Raw genomic sequence first — 19726 nt, forward strand, 5'->3', positions numbered from 1 at the left:
ACAAAAAATACTCTTTTCTTCTTTGTTTCACCCTTTCTAAAACCAACCCATGAACACAACTTATGAATTAATCTGTTGTGTCTAGTGAAAAGCATTCAGAAACTGTTTTCCAGCTGGGGTGGATCTGGTGCTACTGAGGAATGAGCTTGACATTGCATTCCAGCTCTTTCAACAGCTGAAGGCAGTGCCCTCATGACCCTTTAAGAGTGGGCAGCTGTCCTAGGTGTGAGAAAAAGGAGTTCCCAACAAGCCAACTCAGCTGGTAATGCTGCTAAAAACATTCACAGTCAGTGTTGACCAAGCTTATAGCCTGTGCCTAAATAAATATAGCAAAGTAAGCATTTTCTAAACATAGACATATTGTAGCCATACCATGATATGTTTCTTTGCAGATCATCAGAAGATATGGCTAACAGTAAGAGATAAAATAGGACTATCTTGTAGAGGCATGCACTGAAGTTGTGAAAAAAGACAAAACTATTTTATTGGGTGTATGTTTTATAAGAGCTAGTTTGGTGTTTGAATGTTGGACTAAGACTTTAGTGTGAATTCCCACTCAGTCATGGAAACCCATTAGGCAAGTTACACCCTCTCAGCCTCAGAGGAAAGCAATGGCAAACCTTTTCTGAACAAATCTTATCAAGAAAACCCAATGATAGATTAACCTAAGAATTGCCATAAATCAGAGAGTGGGATTGGTATCAGCAGACAGTGTTCTTCGGAAAGAACACAAGTTTATTCCAAGATGATTTGAAACTGTACTGTCATAATCACTTACTGTTTTGTACATTGAGGTAAATGGGCATTGATGACATGCTATGACTACTCAATCCATAACAGTTGGATAAATATATCTCTTATTTTCAGATGTCCTCGACAAGGAAAACAATGATGATATAGAAGCTGTTAAGAAAGCAAAAATGCTTTACCGATCTTGCATAAATGAGAGTAAGTTTCCTTGTATTTTGTTGCATGTAAGATTTTGTTACATGGAAGGGGTGGCCAGTTGAAGGTGATGTGTGATGTTGTTTATTTGGAGACTGCCAGTTGGTGGAAAGATGCTCTATTCTAGTCTTAACCCTCAGAGCAAACATGACAAGATCAGCTAGGCTACATACACATAAATGCAACAATGTTTAAAATAAATCTTGTAATAAATAACTTTTAATAACTTACAATACATAGCATTAATACATTATTAATATTGGTTTATCTTATTCTCTCCATACATCTTTTAATGCACTAATAGAATGAATATAAAGGTTGACCCTCTCTTATCTGAAAATCTCAAATGTGTGACACTTAAAACATTTTGCCAAAAGACTCCCACTTTTGCCTCTAGAGAAAGTCACACATCCAGCGGCCACCAATGGTGGCACACAGTCAGGTAGATGCCTTGTAAATGGTCAACAAAGACAAACACATAATGGCCTTAACTGAACAAAATTTGGAGAGAATAAAAAAGGCTTACTGGGATGGGGTGGTGGTGTGGGATTTCCCCCCTTCCTTCCCAGTTTCCATTGGATAGCTCTGGGGATTCTGTACTAGAAATACTATGACGTTATCTACACCTTTTACAGTTATAATACTGGCACAGCTTAAAAATGCATCACACAAAAGCTAAGCATGTTATTAAATTATCACTAAGACTAAAAGCAGTTAAAAGCATAATAAAATGGCAAGCATAAAACACATAGAAGACCTTTTCCCACTGAACAACCAGCCCTCAAATATATGCTGCAACAAAAACTTGTCCTCTGCTTATGAAAAGCTAGCAAGGAGGGCACTGTTCTACCTTCTGTAAGGAAGGGAGTATCAGAGCTTGAAAGCAGCCTCTGAGGAAAACCCTCTCCAGAGTTCCCATCAAATGTACTTATAAAGGTATTAAACAGAGGGCCCTTCCACACAGCCATATAACGCAGAATATCAAGGCAGAAAATCCTACAACATCTGCTTTGAACCAGGTTATCTAAGTCCACACTGCCATATATTCCAGTTCAAAGCAGAAAATGTAGGATTTTATTCAGCTGTGTGGAAAGGGCCCTGAGAAAAGGTCTGCTCAGAAGATCTCAGGACATAGCAGACCAATTTAGTGATCTATGTAGTACTCCTTGTTCGTCAGTGTCATTGTAATAATTTTGTGCTTTTATGAATGCATGCATAAAACCTATGAACCAATGTTTGTTTTCACAAGCGACTATTGATAGCAGAGGAGGGAAACCACTCATCGACATAATGCCAACTTTTTCTGACTGGCCTGTGGCATTGGATAGCTGGGACCATGATTATGGTAGGAGAATTTTCACTATTTTCCAAAAATCAGCTAGAAAAGTGTCTTCATTAAAATACTCAGAGTATTTCTTTTTCTTAAACTGTTTTAGGTGCCTCGTGGACAGCCGAAAACTCTATTGCAAACTTAACTTATCAATATGGGAAAAGGGTCATCATTAACTTCTTTGTTGGTACAGATGATAAGAATTCTACGCAACATATAATTCATGTAAGTTCAGAACTCTTGGAAAGTCTTGAACATATGTACATATTTTAAGGTGCCAAAGTCATCCCCCTAAAGCTGTGGCATGGAGTTCTAGATCCAGATCCTTTCCCATTCCATTCTCTGTTTTTCCCCTCTCTTGATTTATTTCAGTACAGGAATGCCCTCAAATCTTCTGTTTCCAACACAGGACTTAAGTATTTTTAATGCAGAATTATGTTTTAGTGTTCATATATTTTACTTCAGAAGTATTTTCAAAGAAACAACTATTTAGAAGTAGAGATCATTAGCTGCAAACTTTTATCTTTCCATTGAATTATTGTTCCTCTAGCCTGATAATTATGTTTTTTAATATTTGCTTTCCAGATAGATCAGCCTTCTCTTGGACTCCCTTCCCGTGATTACTATGAATGCACTGGAGTTTACAAAGAGGTATGCTCTCAGATCAGCAACTATACCTCTGTCAATTCTGTATGAAAGGAATAAGCTCCCAAATTACTCATTTTCTAACTAATTCAGAAATTTCAATGAGAGGAATAGAAGTGTAGCGGCTGTAAAACTATGGTGACTGGTACCACTAGTGTCCCCTCTCAAAAAAAATGTGAACACATTGTTGGTTCTTATACTATTTATATCTCTGTTCCTAAAGGGGAAAAAAGAAAAATGTTTTCTCAGTTAATGTGAATTAAATTATCACCAAGATTTGGCATTGTCAGACGCAGCTACAAGAATGGAGCTAGATCTTGTAGCTACTTCTCCCAATGCTCACCACTCCTTGCAAAAAATTTAAAATCCTGGCCTCTTAAGGAAAATAGTGCCTCAGTTGAAAGGTTTCCAAGGCACTGCTGATCAGGGTGCAAGGAAGTCATGAATGCCTTACTGTCCTGGTTACAGGGCATGATAAGTCAAGCATTTGGAGAGATCCTGGGGGGTCCTGCTGCAACTACTTCTCTCAGTGCACTGAAACTGGGATAGTATTCCAGTCATCATTTTCCTGCCCCCTGATCCGCCTCACCACAAAAGCGGCGTGGGATGTTGGTCAGAGTCAACCATTAATCTCATGAATCCCAAACGTTATGAGATCATAAGTAGCTACTAAACAGGATGCCAACCAATGATTTAAAGTATTATATGTATGCATTTTTTGCATATCTGTATCTGAAAAACCCAACAAGCTTCCACAATACCTACACAGCGCTATTGCTTCCAATAACATTACATCATTTCATGTGGCCAGACACATTAGCATGTGCAGAAGGTGTCCATTATTATTTCATCTTCCTTTTCTCGCACTCTGATCTTTAAAATCTGTTGTAACGGCACTCCATACAGTAATCCATACAGGGTATAGGGTTACAGCCCATGCTGGATGAGGTCGCACTCCCCTTGAAGGCGCAGGTTCGCAACTTGGGTGTGATCCTGGATTCATCGCTGAGCCTGGAGCCCCAGGTCTCGGCGGTGACCAGGGGAGCATTTGCACAGCTTAGGCTCGTGCGCCAGGTGCGCCCGTATCTTGGGAAGTCTGACTTGGCCACGGTAGTCCACGCTCTGGTTACATCCCGCTTAGACTACTGCAACACTCTCTACGTGGGGTTGCCTTTGAAGACGGCCTGGAAGCTCCAACTGGTCCAGCGTGCGGCAGCCATGATACTAACAGGAGCGGGACGTAGGGAGCATACAACCCCCCTGCTGTACCAGCTCCACTGGCTGCCGATCTGCTACCGGGCTCAATTCAAGGTGCTGGCATTGACCTATAAAGCCCTAAACAGTTCCGGCCCAAAATACCTAACTGACCGCCTCTCGGCCTATGAGCCCACGAGGACTTTGAGATCTTCCGGGGAGGCCCTGCTCTCGATCCCGCCTGCCTCACAGGCACGGCTGGTGGGGACGAGAGACAGGGCCTTCTCGGTGGTGGCTCCTCGGCTGTGGAACACCCTTCCCGTGGACATCAAGCTAGCCCCCACCCTGCTAATATTCCGCAGGAAGTTAAAGACCTGGCTATTTAAGAAGGCATTTGATCAAGAAGTGCAATGACTGGCAATTGACCATAGGAATGGAACAACGGAAATGATATCAGATTGTGGCTTGACAATGAGACGATTCGGAATGTAGTAGTAATTTTGTAGTAATGTTGTTGTTTTGATAAGATGTTTTTTTATGATTATGATGAATTGTAGACTGTTTTGCACTATGCTTTGTAGATTGCACTTGTTTTTTCATGTTGTACACCGCAATGAGTCGCCCTTGGGCTGAGAATTGCGGTATATAAGCGCAGTAAATAAATAAATAATAAATAATAATGCTGGCCATATGACCTTGGAGATGTCTACAGACAATGCTCGCTCTTCGGCTTAGAAATTGAGATGAGCACCAACCCCCAGAGTCGGACACGACTGGACTTAATGTCAGGGGAAAACCTTTACCTTTATCTTAATACAACCACTCCACTGGACTGGTGGTAGTCTCCTTCTGGACATACGAGTGTAGAACTTGGCTTATTATGTGCACACTTGGGGGTGAATTTTGATTGGCTGAAGCTTCCCTAAAGAATCTGTACAGATTTCCTGGATTAAAGTTGGAATCCATCTAGGACATTGTTATACGTGATGTCAGCCTGAGCAGGGATGCTAATGGACAGCTGCCAGCATATTAAGGAGAGAATAAAATCTCTAACAAGAAACAAAACGTCCATAATGGAACCTCCCACAGACACCCAGAGAAACTGTCAACACTGAATCATTGTTCCTCTAATGAGTATCTCCTCCCAACTAATCTGTTTATTGCCACAGTCTGGAAGCTACATTTGCTGAAACTGTAATTAAGTAAGCTTGTTAGCAAAGCTGTAATCCATGTCTTAGCTTTCAAATGCACATTAGTAAATATGTAATTACACTCATATTATAATTGGCCTTGTTTTAGGCAGGTATGCTATAACCAAATACCTAAAAAAAAAAAAGATTTGCTACTTGTGTTAATAGTATTTCATCATACCGCTACAGCCAGTTACAGCCAATTGTCTCAATTTTACTTATCAATAGCAATAATTTAATAATGTTTCAAGATAATATGTAAAGGCTGGAAGAGATTCTAGTATTGGGATGAGGAACACGTAGTCCCCCTGAGATTTTTGGACTGCAAATTCTGCTCGTATATATCGATCAATTAAACAAATATAGAGGACCAGGGGGCATGAGGGGGTGTTGTGGGGGACTCAAAAGATTGAAAAAAAAGAGTTGGGACCATATAGAGGTTTCAGGCTTTACTTTTTCTGCAATGATATAAAATAAATAATTGTTTAGAACACTGCTTCTTAAACTGTGGGTCCTGGCCCCAAATGGGGTTAATGTTGGGGTCACAAAAATTTGGTGACAGTAAAAGGTTTCTGAATGCCAACAACATGCAGTGTTTATAGTGAACTCTGCAGAAAACTCTTCAGCTGTACCCCACAAAAGGGAAAATCAGTCTGTTTCATATACTTTCCAAATGCAGGTATATTTTCAGCAAACTGTTGTCGAAGGCTTTCATAGCTGGAATCACTGGGTTGCTGTGAGTTTTCCAGGCTGTATGGCCATGTTCCAGAAGCATTCTCTTCTGAGGTTTTGCCCACATCTATGGCAGGCATCCTCAGAGGTTGTGAGGTCAGTTGGAAACTAGGCAAGTCAGGTTTATATATCTGTGGAATGTCCAAGATGGGAGAACGAACTCTTGTCTGCTGGAGGCAAATGAGAATGATGAAATTGGCCACCTTGGTGTAGCTTCAAAGCCTGGCTCATTGCTGCATGGGGGAACTAATTCAACCAGAGAAGTTAGATATAGCAGAGCACTTCATGAAACAACCTGGACACAGCATATTATTTGAGAACACAGAAATGCTGGACTTCTCTAACAACTACCATGTCAGAGTCCATGGAGAAGCCATTGAAATCCACAAGTATGTGGACAATTTCAACAGAAAGAAGGAAACCATGAGAATGAACAAAATCTGGCTACCAGTGTTTAAAAAAACGTTAAGATCAGGACAGTAAATAAAGATCAACAGTAAAAAAAAAACCAGGGGAATTCCAGACAAGAATCAATCAGAGCGAGTTAATACCCCCAGGCAGCAACCAGCCAGGCTCTGATGCTACAAGCCATTAAATGCTAATCAAAGTAGCCAATTGCAACATTCACACTTGCCTCAAACAGACAAGAGTTCTTTCTCCCACCCTGGACATTCCATAGATATATAAACCTCACTAGTTTCCAACTGACCTCGCAAGCCCTGAGGATGCCTGCCATAGATGTGGACAAAACGTCAGGAGAGAATGCTTCTGGAATATGGCCACACAGCTCGGAAAACTCACAGCAACCCAGTTTCAGCCAAATGTTTAATTTTTATACCTATTTCATATACCTGGGGTCACATAAAATGTATCAGGTGGAAAGGGTTCACAAGTAGAAACAGTTTTAAGAAGCCTTGGTGTACAGTCAGAGAAAGCAAAGGGAAAATGATCTGGAACATGAAATAGAGCTGGCTAGTCAGGAGGGCTGCATACCCAGGCCCTGTTCCTTCCCTTCTGCCTTCATATGTAGGATCACTCTTAGCCACTATTGTGGCATTGTGAGGTTTATTGCCCTGCTTCATGAAATTAACTGCCATTATTCCAGAGAGAGAACAAAAACACTGCATAATATAGAAAAAACAATTCCATAGCAAGTGGAGATAAGAGCTGCATGCCATGTCTGATTGCTGCTCTGTGTCAAGTGTAAATTGGGTGACTGATAGATTATAAAAGTGCTTATACTTTCGATCCATGGTGGAACTCTGCAGTAATAATTAAAGGGAGCATTCAGAAGCAAAATTGGAGAAACAAAATCACATCTGGATTAAAGTCAAACATTTGAAAAGCCTAATGGAACAACATTGTCATAATAATGTAGCAAAAGGACACTAGAGAAGCATCCACTCTAATATCTCTTTTGACTGTTCCTGTCTCATTTTCTCAATGTCCAATCTACCTCAATGTTAGAATGCCAAACAGAGCCTTGGAACATGACTGACCAATGTGCAGGTTTATGTGGAATAGTCTTTCAAATTGTTCTGTGACAAGAAAAAGCAGCGCATGCATAACTCAGCCATTTAATGGCTTCTCTGTACAATGTTCAAACATGTATTTGCAAAATGTGTATATATTTCTTTTCTTACAGGCATGCTCAGCCTATGTTGATTTTATGATTTCCGTAGCAAAGCTGATCCGCCAAGAAAGAAACCTTACCATCGACGAGGCAGCAATTGCTGCAGAAATGAGAAGAGTAATGGATCTGGAGACAGAGATTGCAAATGTAAGTCTGTTTTCTAAGTTTTATGCACAGAACTGAATGTTTAAAGTTAAGATTAAAATGGTCAGGATCTTGAGCAAAGATAATTACAATACAATATGCATGGTTACATATGAGTCCAAACTGATGCATCTGATTTGATAATGTAATATCTTTTTTCATACTAAACAGCTATAGCACTAGAAGTCTACTTTAATTGCAATGGCTGTCTGCCATGGAATCCTGGGATTTATAGTACAAGGAGGCACTAAATCTTTCCCACAGAGAATTCTAAATTCCCCTCCTAGGATTCCACAGGACAGAACCATACCAATTAAAACATTGTCATAGTGCTATAAATGTGTGGTATGAAATGAAACAACCAGGTCAGATAAGTCCTATATAAATAAAGAAAACAATTGGTTAATTCCAGAAATGTTTCCCAAATCCCAGGATTCTTTTTTTTCAATAGTTCAACTTTTGAACACCATTTTGTTGGCAAAATTTAGACATCTTTGCTTTTCCAATATGCCTTTTCTTTTTGTGTTGTCTTCACACATGCTCAGAAAGGCCTCTTCCATACTGCCACATAATCCAATCCACATTGAATTGGATTATGTTGCAGTGTAGACTCAGATAATTCAGTTCAAAGCAGATATTGTGGATAATCTGCCTTGATATTCTGGATTGTATGGCTGTGTGGAAGTGCCCTAAATGTTTCTGGAGTCAACTGTTTCCCTTGCCTGTTGTACATAAGCACACCCAGTTGCAATGGGAATTACCTAAAATAGGATCCCATTCTTCTCCATGTCAAGCTTTATTGTATTGTTTTCAGAAGACAAACTGATGCAACCTGCCACTGGAAATCTGTCTTTTCCTACCCTTCTTCACCTGCCGTTCAGTGGGGTCAGGGGGACCTTCTCTGTGTTCTCTAGGTTTATGGAGACAACATGGTCTTGATCTGCTAATGTAATGTATAGCTGAGAGAGTTGATAAGAAGAAGATGAAATGGATATTTATATTATTAATATAGCAGATTATGATGCATCACACTAGTGGTCTTTTTATAAATAGCATATTTTAATTTTTACATTTCATTACATTATTACATTTCATTGTTACATACTCTAGGTCTAATTACTTACCTAGGTGATCCCTCGTAGCCCAAGGACGATTGTCCTCCAAGTGTAGTGTCTTGGTGGTGGGTCCGTAGGTGGCTGTGGAGTCCAATTCTTGATCCGCATGTTCTCCTGCAGTGAGGACATCAATTTCCAGGTGGAAGGCAGTCCCAGTCAGGGTTGGCTTGACACGCCTTCCTTTTGGCTCATTTCTCCCTTTCGCCTTCCATTTGTGCCTCTTCAAATTCTGCAGAACTGTTGGTCACAGCTGATCTCCAGTTAGAGCACTCAAGGCCCAGGGTTTCCCAGTTCTCAGTGTCTCTGCCACAGTTTTTAAGGTTGGCTTTAAGCCCATCTTTAAATCTCTTTTCTTGCCCACCTACATTACACTTCCTGTTCTTGAGTTGGGAGTATAGTAACTGCTTTGGGAGATGATGATTGGACATTCGGACAATGTGGCCAGTTTGGCAGAGTTGATGGTGAGGAGCATCACTTCAATGCTGGTGGTCTTTGCTTCTTCCAGCCTGCTGTCATTTGTCCACTTATATAATATTCAGTATAAGGGAATGTTTCTGGTAGAACAGATATAATAGAAGAATAAAACAAAATGTTAACATAAATTAATCACAGTAACAATAATAATAATATAATGTGTTGTTCAACATGATAGTGAGCAAATACTGCCTGGCTGAAAATAAACATATCTCACATCTGTTGGCATAGTCTATCTGTCTATATTTTGCATTCAAACATTCATGCTTTGAGGGGATGAGATGATATCCATGCAGCTTTTCCACATCTCTTGTTTGTCGTGCAGTTTCTTCAAAAGAGCCCCTTCATGTGTTGTAAATCTCTTTGTGTGTATGTGTGTGTTTTCCAGGCTACCACCAAAGCTGATGACAGAACCGACCCCCTTTTACTGTATAACAAAATGACTCTCGAGGATATCCAGAAGAATTTCACTTTGGAATTCAATCACAAGGTAAAAAAAAAAAGATGCATTATTTTCAGCTTCTACTTCTGATTGATTCATGCAGTAGTCTAATGTATTTTGCTTTTGTAAAAGCTTAATTCAGAAGATAAATTGAACTTTAGAACTGCCCATGTTAAAATGAATTTGTCACCCCGTTGTATTCTGATCTGATGGCAGGAAAAGGAAAATAAGTCAATTGAACATGTTAGTAACCCATTAAAAGCCATAGTAGAGGACTAGAGGAGAAGGGACAGAATTGACATGTCCTGTGAATATCTGCTCAGAGGTAAATCCCATAGAGTTCAGTAGTATATATTCTCTGGAAGATGTTTTCAGCATTGCAATAAATAATCTCTTGCCTTCCTTGCAAGAAGTAATTACTAATATGTCAAAACAATATGTAACATGATAATGTTGCTTTTTTATAGTATAGCTATGAGAATCATCCCAAAGCAACATGATTACTGCCTATGCTGACCTGGAGAATCCTGGAAGTTGTAAGCCAAAAAGTAAATCTCCAGTTTCTGAGGGCTCTTCCAGACTGACGATATACGTAATTCAGCTTGTAACTGCATTATATGACAGTGTAGATGGTGTGTTAGACAAAAAGTAACTTTTCTAATACAGTCCAAAAGATATCTCTCTCAAAAAAAGATTCAGTCAAATTCTAAGCCCTGATTGTTGAACAAAGCCTTGAAATGGGGCTTAAATAGGAATCAACCATGCACTCAGTAGTTATCAAAACATGTCATATTTATCCAATCAGAAGAATATGTACCAAAGTCTGCTTTTACATGGGTGCCTTGCTTAGTTAGATTAGGACAAGAGGTTAAATTGTCATTAAGAGTTCTAATGCAAACATCTGACAAGTGAACAAAGTTCAATTAAATCATGTGTTTTTCCATCATAAAGAGATGAAGTCTAAATATAAAGTTTTATAATACATATACTTTCTCTGATACCAAGTAAGGAAAACTTGTATGACCCTGCAACAGGACTTCAGTTCAAAGACTGAGTTCTTTGGCACCTTATTTACAGTGGCGTGAATAAGAAAATGTGTGTTGTTTTTTGTCATGGGAAATTATCACATGGAAAATTGCAATTGCAGGAAGACACCAAGATGGTAGGCCAAAGAAGAAGGGCTTCTCCAGACAATCTTAGAGCTATACTGGGCTCATACGGGGAATTACAGTCCTTCAAATAACCATATTAGATCATAGTGCCCACCACGTATTGTACCTAGTTAATGCTTCTCCTACAGCCATGGCCTATGAAATGCTGAGCAACCAAAACAGACTTATACAATTTGTGATTTGTGATTTGTGACTGATTGAGATAGAAGGTAAAAGCAGTTAGCAAAGTTTCCCATCTTGGAAAGAAGTTTAACTGTTAATGCCAACACAGCTACTGATAAACATTTTCCTTTCTGTAGCAACACAGAGGAAGTTCTGTACCTTAAAACACTTCGAAAAATTACTTTTTTGCATTATCATTTGCTATAATCATTGTGGCTGAGAATGTTGGGAAGTGTCGTTCCCAAAACTAAAAAAATTAAAATGTTGGAATATGGCAGGATAGCCAGGACAGTTTTGCATAGTAGTCATTTATGGATCTAAAGACCCATCTACACTGACTCTTATTGAAGACAGAGGTTTTGCTATGTACATGATTACATAGGAAATCTGGACCCATTTTGAGGCCTGGGAGGTAATCATACAAACCACAGAACACTGGTGTACATTAAGGACTTTCTTTTGTGCTTTTTAGTGGGAGTTCATTGTCTGACTGCTGCATTTTGAATCTAGCTTCAAACTGCAGTATGTGGTCAATGTATATGGGGCCCATGAGAGCCTGAGCAGTTGAGTATGGTGCCCAATTGCCAGTTGGGGATTGAGACAAAGGATTTGCTAGAGAAACAACATTACTTTTCAACCTCCAGTTTAAGATAAAAAAGTAAATTAAATTGCACTGGCAAAAGTTCCAATGTAGATTCATAGCATCAAGATTAAAGGTAAAAGCAATCCACCATCCGAAATATTCTTCAAACAGGGTACTATAACTTAGTGCATATTCTGATTATTCTGCAGTAAATAAATATTTTGCACTGGCGCTTGACACCAGTGTTTCAGTTGCAATCTACATTTGACAGCCTCTGACAGCTAAAACGCAGCAGCATATAGCAGTCAACATCCAATGGATAAGCTGCTATAGGATTTAGGAAGTTTAATTTTATCATCCATCCATCCATCCATCCATTTAGCAGTTAAGAAGCATTCTTTGAATGGATGGAAAATTCAGAGAGTCAAATGTGGCAGTCTCACGCCAGAGTCCATGAATTTTGACATCAGGTGTCACAATCCACATTTTATAGATTCTTTGTTTTCAATTTGTTTTCAATGATTTTAAATTAATGCTTTAAAGGTGATTGGTCAACTTTTTATTACTAGGTATCTATCTGATTTTTTAAAACTATGTAGAAAATCATATGGGCTATGAATGACATACAAAATTGTATCCTTCTGAATGTTTAAAACCTACTGAAATTGACTGGATCCTACCCAGCACGTAGAAGTAGAACTTCCTTTTCAGTGCAAAAAGTACAGTTATGTAAAGTAATTGGAGTCATTGCTTTTTATTGTTTTACAGCTCATTAACCTTCAATTGTAGCTAATTCAGCTCAACTTAATTGCCTCTTAGCCAAGAGTTTCTGAGATAAATGTGAAATTGTTTAACATAATTTATTACTAAGTGAGCACTTTTCCCATTGCTGCTTATGGAGATTTTTTCCAGTAGCTATCTGACTGTACTAATCAAAAGACAGAAGGCAAACCAGAATGACCTCTTTTTTATAACTTGCATGAATACTTGTTCTCGATTTTTATGTTTATATAGGTCCAAATGAATATATATCATTCAGAAATGTGTGTAGGCCGCCATGTTAGCTATAAGAAAAAAATGAAAAATAATTCCTTTATAAGATCAGATTAAAGATCACAAAAATGTGTCTGTTTCATGCCCTTCTCCTGGTTATTAGTTGTTGAATTTGGTTTGATATACTTTTAATGATGTTTTTATACCCTGCTATGTTTTTAATAGTTTTAATTGGATTGTTTATGCTATTATGTTTTTAATTGTGTTTTTAGTTGGTGTATTTTGTTGTATGTTCTGGGCTTGGTCCCGCTTATAAACCACCCCGAGTCCCTTTGGGGAGATGGTGGCGGGGTATAAAAACAAAGTAGTTGCAACCTAATTATCATTCAACCTGAATTTCCTATATTACATTACTATTCAGATTTTATAAGTTATACTGAATTGTTTCTGATCCTGTTAGATTGCTCTATTTTAATATTTCCTACGCTATTATACATTTTCATCCACCTTGTTGAACCAATTACTCTTCAATCAGCTCATATTTTTGGCCTCCCCCCCCCCCTTACTTCTTTTGCTGCTTGATGCTTGTCTATTATTGTTATGTTTGTTTTATGTTTTTAAATTACATTTTGTTATTGCTCTGCTTTTAATTGTATCCTCCCTGGGCTTGGCTCCATGTAAGCCACCCCGAGTCCCTTCGGGGAAATGAAGGCGGGGTAGAAAAGTACTTCTTCTCCTTCTCCTTCTCCTTCTCCTTCTTCTTTATTATTATTATTATTATTATTATTATTATTACTATTACTATTATTATTAGAAACACAACAAGATGAGTCCACAGCAAACAAGATCACTCTGCTGGCAGTTGTATTGGATCACATGTCGGACACTTCCCAAGTGTCTAGGACTGTGTGATGTATCAGCAAATGATGTGTGCAGATACCAGTAAGGTGGCCTTCTGCAGCTGGCAGATGGTAATTTTGTCAGTGCCGATTGTGTTTAAGTGCAAGCCAAGGTCTTTAGGCACTACACCCAATGTGCCAATCAACACTGGGACCACAGTTCGATCTCTAAATCCTTATATCGTGTCAGCTTTTCCAGTTGTTTCTCATCATCATCATCATCATCATCATCTCTGGTCATGCAGCCACCAAGACTTTCCCCTCTAACACTATTCCTTCATTCCATCACCTTCTTCCTATAACGCCTTGCTTGGAGAATTTTTGTGACCTCAGTCCTTCAAACCCCTAATGAAGTTATTCAATCAATGAAGACACATACTCATAGCTTGATTCCTGCATTAGAACATCTTGTATTTTATTTCTTTATTATCTTGGGTACCCGGTGTTATCTGGGTTATTAGAAGAAGTCATTTTTAAAAATTTTACAAAATGCATAAGGTTGTGGTTGTACTACAACTCACATTATGCCAGTTTAGCCCCCTGAAACACCAATATTTAAAGTTTGTCATGTCGGGCAAGTTTGCCGTAGATGCATCATTGCTGGTGTTCAGCATGCTCTCTGGCTGCAGAGTAAACTACAACTCTCACCAAGGTGGGCCAGTGCCCTCAAATCTCTCCAGTAGATTTAGTTGGTCATGGTGGTTCTCTGTGCCAAATTAGATCCAAGTGCATCATCGGTGGGGTGCAGAGTGCTCTTTGATTGCAGATGAAATATAAATCCCAGTACCTACAACTAACAAATGTCAAGGTCATCCCCCCCCCAAACCCACCAGTATTCAAATTTGGGCATATTGGGTATGCATGCATTGCTTGCATTCACAGTTCTCTCTTGGTATAGTGACCTATAATTCCTATAAATCAAGGTGAACTTCCCCCAAAACCCTCCTGTATTTTTTGTTGGTCATGGGGGTTCTGTGTGCCAAGTTAGGTCCAAGGCCATCATTGGTGGGGTCCAGAGTGCTCTACTATTGCAAATGAAATATAAATCCCAGTACCTACAATAGCTATAAATCAAGGTGAATTCACCCAAACCTCTCCAGAACTTTTCTTTGGTCATGGGGGTTCAGTGTGCCAGGTCCATTGTATGGATGTCATAGTGCTCTGACTTAATGCAGGATGAACTACAACTTCCATCATGTGGAGTCAATTCCCCAAACTCCTCCAGTATGTTTAGTTGTTTGTTCTGCTATGTTTCTTGTGCAGAGTTGAAAAGAGTAGGAAAGGGTTAAGGGAGAGGAAGTGGGTGGGAACATGCACATTCCACACCAAAGGAGAGAGTAAGAAACACTGGAATGTCAGTGGTGGAGGAAATTGTCAGTGGTGGATGAAATTGTTCTCAAATGAAAGCATTCCTTGGGTATGATGTTTGGGGAGGACATTGGCAAGGGTTAGGCTACATGTTCATAACGCTCACTGGAGGGAGAGCTTTTAATGGCTCCTCAGCACTGTGGGTTAAAGCTGCTTGTGCAAGTGGGAGCCTGTCTGTGGGAAGTGGGCACCTCAACCACTTACACATATTTTCACTTTTAGAAAACAAAAAGATAGATAGATAGATAGATAGATAGAGATTAAAATGTGTCATAGATCTAAGTCAGGGAAGTGCACCATAAAAACAATATAAAACATGACAATCTGAGAAAAATTTACAGTGCTAAATACATTGAGATATTTAATAATTTTTAGATACTCCACTTTAATATTGAATTTTTCACCCATTGCCTGGAGAGCCAATGCATTTGACGGGCTTAGATGGAGAATAAAATGTATGTACTATTTTCCGACTGTATAGTGCAATATGTGTTTTGCAGGACATAAAATGTTCTCTTGTCTCTTTTTTTAAAAGGCTATAGTATTTGTATGGCATAATACAGGAGTCCTCAAACTTTTTAAACAGAGGGCCATGTCACAGTCCCTCAAACTCTTAGAGGGCCAGATTATGACGTGGAAAAAAATGAATGAATACCTATGCACACTGTACATATCTTATTTGTAGTGTAAAAACACCTTAAAATGATAAAATAATTAAAATGAAGAACAATTTTGACAAATATAAACTTATTAGTATTTCAATGGGAAGTGTGGGCCTGCTTTTGGCTGATGAGATAGGGTTGTTGTAGTTGTTGTTGTTGTGTGCTTTCAAGTCATTTCAGAATTAGGTTAACTCAGAATGAGGGCCGGGTAAATGACTTTGGAGAGCCATATCTGGCCCCCGGGCCTTAGTTTGGGGACCCCTGGCATAATGCATTGTATTATAAAACCAACCTCAACTGTGCATACAGCACCCCCAGCCAAAGTGCAATATTTTTAATTTCTAAAATGGGAGTCAGCCAGTAGATCTCAAGTGAATCAGAAAGTTGGAAACTCTTATCCATAATCCAAATGTGTCAAAACTGCTTATCTTCTGTTATTGCTTGACATCTTGCTTTATCTTGAAAAACAGTGGCATCATTTTTAAAAATCCTGACACAAATGAAGCCATGTTTTAGTGATGGACTAGCCCTGATGGATTTGAAGGGCTTAGTTGATTAAGATTTTAAAATAATTTTCTATTTAAATGATATAATCTTGATTTTTTTCTACATCAAGTGGGAGAGTTTTTATGCAGGGGGAGCTTATAATGTGTACAAATTTTGGTTGGTATTTCAAGAGCTTTCCTGAAGGCATAGTCAATGAAGTTGTCAGAATGTAAATCTAATATATAAACAGAGGTCATTATGCAACAGAGCTATTTAATCACAGCCATAAGTCTTCTCAAAACACTCAAAACACTGCATGCAAGAAATCATAAGGGGCTAAAAGCTAGAGAGCCCATCTGATCTTATAAGCAAAGCAGAGTCAGCAATTGGATGGGCGACCACAATAAATGGATAGGCTACTACTAGTGAATATCAGGTGCTCTAGGCTATATCTCAGAGGAAACCATATCTAAATATTCATTTTCTAAGTAAACTATGAAAATCATGAATTCACCATAAATTGACAGGCAACATGAAAGCGTGCACGCACGCACACATGCACACACACACAGTGATTAGAAATGAAACTTTCTTATATTGAATAAATGGAATATAACTAAAAGTGCATATCTTTTTGCCTCCACAGCAATTCAGCTGGTCAACATTCTTCAATAATATCATGTCAATAGTGCAAATTAACATTGAAAATACAGAAAATGTTATTGTTTGTGCTCCAGAATATCTAATCAAGCTAGAATCTATCCTTAATAAATACACAGCCAGGTAGGTGTGCTGTATACATTTCTTAAATATCAATGCCCATCTGTTCTATGGTTCCGGAAACATCACCAGTATTTTCTTTTTGTATTACTATGCAGAGACATTCAAAACTACATGAGCTGGCGATACATAATGGAAATGGTAAACAGTCTAAGCCGTGAATACAAGGACACAAGGAATAATTTCCGTAAGGTGCAGAAACCGCTATTTTCTTTTATATTTACAATTCACAATTTGTCATGTCTATGTAATTGTTTTTCAGCATCAGCTCTACCATACATATTTATTCAAAATTTAGAACACCAAAAAGCTACAGCTTTTTGCTAAAGCTGTAGATAGCATTTTGTGCCATGATTCCATATTACAGAAGACCATAACGATTTCTAATGAAAGGATCTCAGACAGCAATCTTTTACCTGGTGCATCAGTGAGCCAGAGCCAGTTTAAATAATACCAGGTTAAGAAGATGAATGGTCTCAATCAGATTGCTAGTTTGTATCCATGTGAAGACCAAGAGTCCTTTGTTGAAGTGGATGGTGTTTAAGGTCAAGTTTCCACTCAACCATGAAGCTTTCAGTTAAGTCCTCACTATCTCTCCACATATGCCACCTTGAATCGCTTCTTGAAAAGGAGCTGAGATATAAACTACAACAATCTGCTGAATAGTAAACCGTTTAATGTCCATTTGCTAATTAGGAATTACAAACATACCGTAAGTCAAATATCTTGCAAGGCATGTTCTTCAATGCTGTTTCTCTGTTTTGCTTAGTTAGTAGGGTATGCCTCTGAAGTGCTTTCAGAGGTATTCCCATCCATGCCTTGGCACATAAAAATAACTTTTGTCAAGTACCATTAGGCCTCACCCAACACAGGAGCACAGAATTGGTTGTATTTAGAAAACTGCTTTGAAAACAGGCTTGATCAGATGTCAAACCTGCTCATTATTTCAGTCTGATGGACCACATGTCTATTTTTGAGATCTTTGTCATACCCTCAAAAACCTGTTAAACCTTTCTTTGATCTCCCTTAGTGGCAAAAAGGTAGTTATTTATTATCCTACTTTTCCTTGAAGAAGTTCAAGAGAAGTTCACAGAGCACAAAGTTAAAAGTATCTTAGCATTTCTTGTCCTATCTCTCAAAAACAGCCTTGCTTTAAGACAAAAGTGGCTTGTGTTTTTCAAAACATTATTGAAAAGGACATTAAACCACTACACATTCATGTTGTCAGAACTAAAGGAAATAGGTTTCAGAGTATAGCAAGGATGGGCAACTTGCAGTCCTCTAGAGGTTATTGGGTTTCACTCTCCCATATCTATCAGGAGAAAAGACAATACGGAATGTGCTTTGTAATATCACTAAGATACAAGATAGATGAGACTGGAAAGTAAGGCCCCAGAGTCTTAGGATGGAGCTAGACTGCCCTATATCCCAGGATCTGATCCCAGATTTTCTCCTTTGAACTGGATCATATGAGTCTACAATGCCAGATAATCTGGAATAAACAGATAATCTGGGATCAGGTCCTGGGATATAGGGCAGTGCAGATCCAGCCTTACTGGATCACAATGGATGGGAGCCATGTTCTTGGGCAACTCCATCTCTAACAAGGAGAAAAGAGATATGTAACTATCAGAGTTTATACAAGAAGCACATATGCACTCTTTCTCTCTTGAAATTTACTGACAGCCTAACTGGATCATAAAAGTTCAAGCACAAAAGAAAGCATGAAGTGTATTAGTTTTCTTTCCTGACAACATGTTGTTTTCTGGTACTTAGCAGGAAGTTGCATTCAGAAGACTGCTAGGGTGGGGTTATTTTTGGTGGCCTGACTACAAATTAGTCACCAATAGAGGTGGAAATAATGTTTGATATTATTTTGTAAATGGTCAAATAATGTGTCAGGAAATTCTGGTGAGAAGAATCTTGGATTGATCTCAATCCTCACAATATGAGACTTATTTTGTGGGGAAAAAATTGCATGCGATTTTTTTTTGTACTGCAGACAGCATTTTCTGTGCTGGAAGCAACATTTGGGAGGCGGAGGAGGCATCTTATTTACTGAGCATAAGATAAAGTTTCCAGCTCATAAAATGCACACTTTGGGCTGATTAGCGACAAAAAAATGCTTTTCCCAGTAGGGAAAAATGCTTTGAGATTTTGAGACTGAAATTAGCAAAAGACTTGCATTGTTACTCACTGAAAGTTAATGCTACTTATACATACAGTAAGATTTTATTTTTTTAGGTCTTTCCAATCCAGCTTCCCTTTTAAATAAAAGGTATGCAAGTCAACTGAAAAAGGCATAAATACAACATAAAACAACTCCAAATCTGACATAATATTGTATACCAAATACAAGGTGTCATTGAACAAAACATAATCCCATGAATTTAATATTCCCCAGCAATGCAGGCTGGATTGCAACCTATATTGTCTTTGATTCAAGGCAGGGGCAATAGCTGGACTTGTGGAGATGAGAAAGCAAATCCAGGAGTCAAAGGTTGGCTCTGTTCCACACAGATATTCCTCTGCAGCAGTAAACGAGAGAAATGTAGCAACGACAGGGAGGAAATCTTGAAACAAAACAATTTTCAGTGGAGCTAGCATAGCAGCAGACTGTCCTTTTCTAACTTTCCTGATAACATTTCTTGTAGATCTTTCTCCTCTTCCTCGTTCTCTATGCACTTATTAGGATTGGAAACAACCTGTTATTTTTCAGTGCCTTTCATTCTGTCCAAAGGGTGGAATTCCATAAATGATTAGTTAGACAACTTTAG

At 38.7% G+C, this 19726-nt stretch overlaps 1 protein-coding gene across 3 annotated transcripts in view; it reads left to right on the forward strand.

The window, feature by feature from the left end:
* The window catches only part of MME (membrane metalloendopeptidase), a 94875-nt gene that overhangs the window by 46946 nt on the left and 28203 nt on the right, over positions 1 to 19726 (forward strand). For all 3 annotated transcript variants that reach the window (XM_060767670.2, XM_060767668.2, XM_060767669.2), the window contains exons 5-12: positions 868 to 948; positions 2195 to 2290; positions 2382 to 2500; positions 2861 to 2926; positions 7682 to 7816; positions 9791 to 9892; positions 16816 to 16952; positions 17048 to 17141. In XM_060767670.2, the coding sequence (XP_060623653.2) occupies positions 868 to 948; positions 2195 to 2290; positions 2382 to 2500; positions 2861 to 2926; positions 7682 to 7816; positions 9791 to 9892; positions 16816 to 16952; positions 17048 to 17141 (830 nt within the window). The remainder of the gene's footprint in view (positions 1 to 867; positions 949 to 2194; positions 2291 to 2381; positions 2501 to 2860; positions 2927 to 7681; positions 7817 to 9790; positions 9893 to 16815; positions 16953 to 17047; positions 17142 to 19726) is intronic.

Source organism: Anolis sagrei, chromosome 3 (genome assembly GCF_037176765.1).
Source record: "Anolis sagrei isolate rAnoSag1 chromosome 3, rAnoSag1.mat, whole genome shotgun sequence".
NCBI classification, from domain to species: domain Eukaryota; kingdom Metazoa; phylum Chordata; class Lepidosauria; order Squamata; family Dactyloidae; genus Anolis; species Anolis sagrei.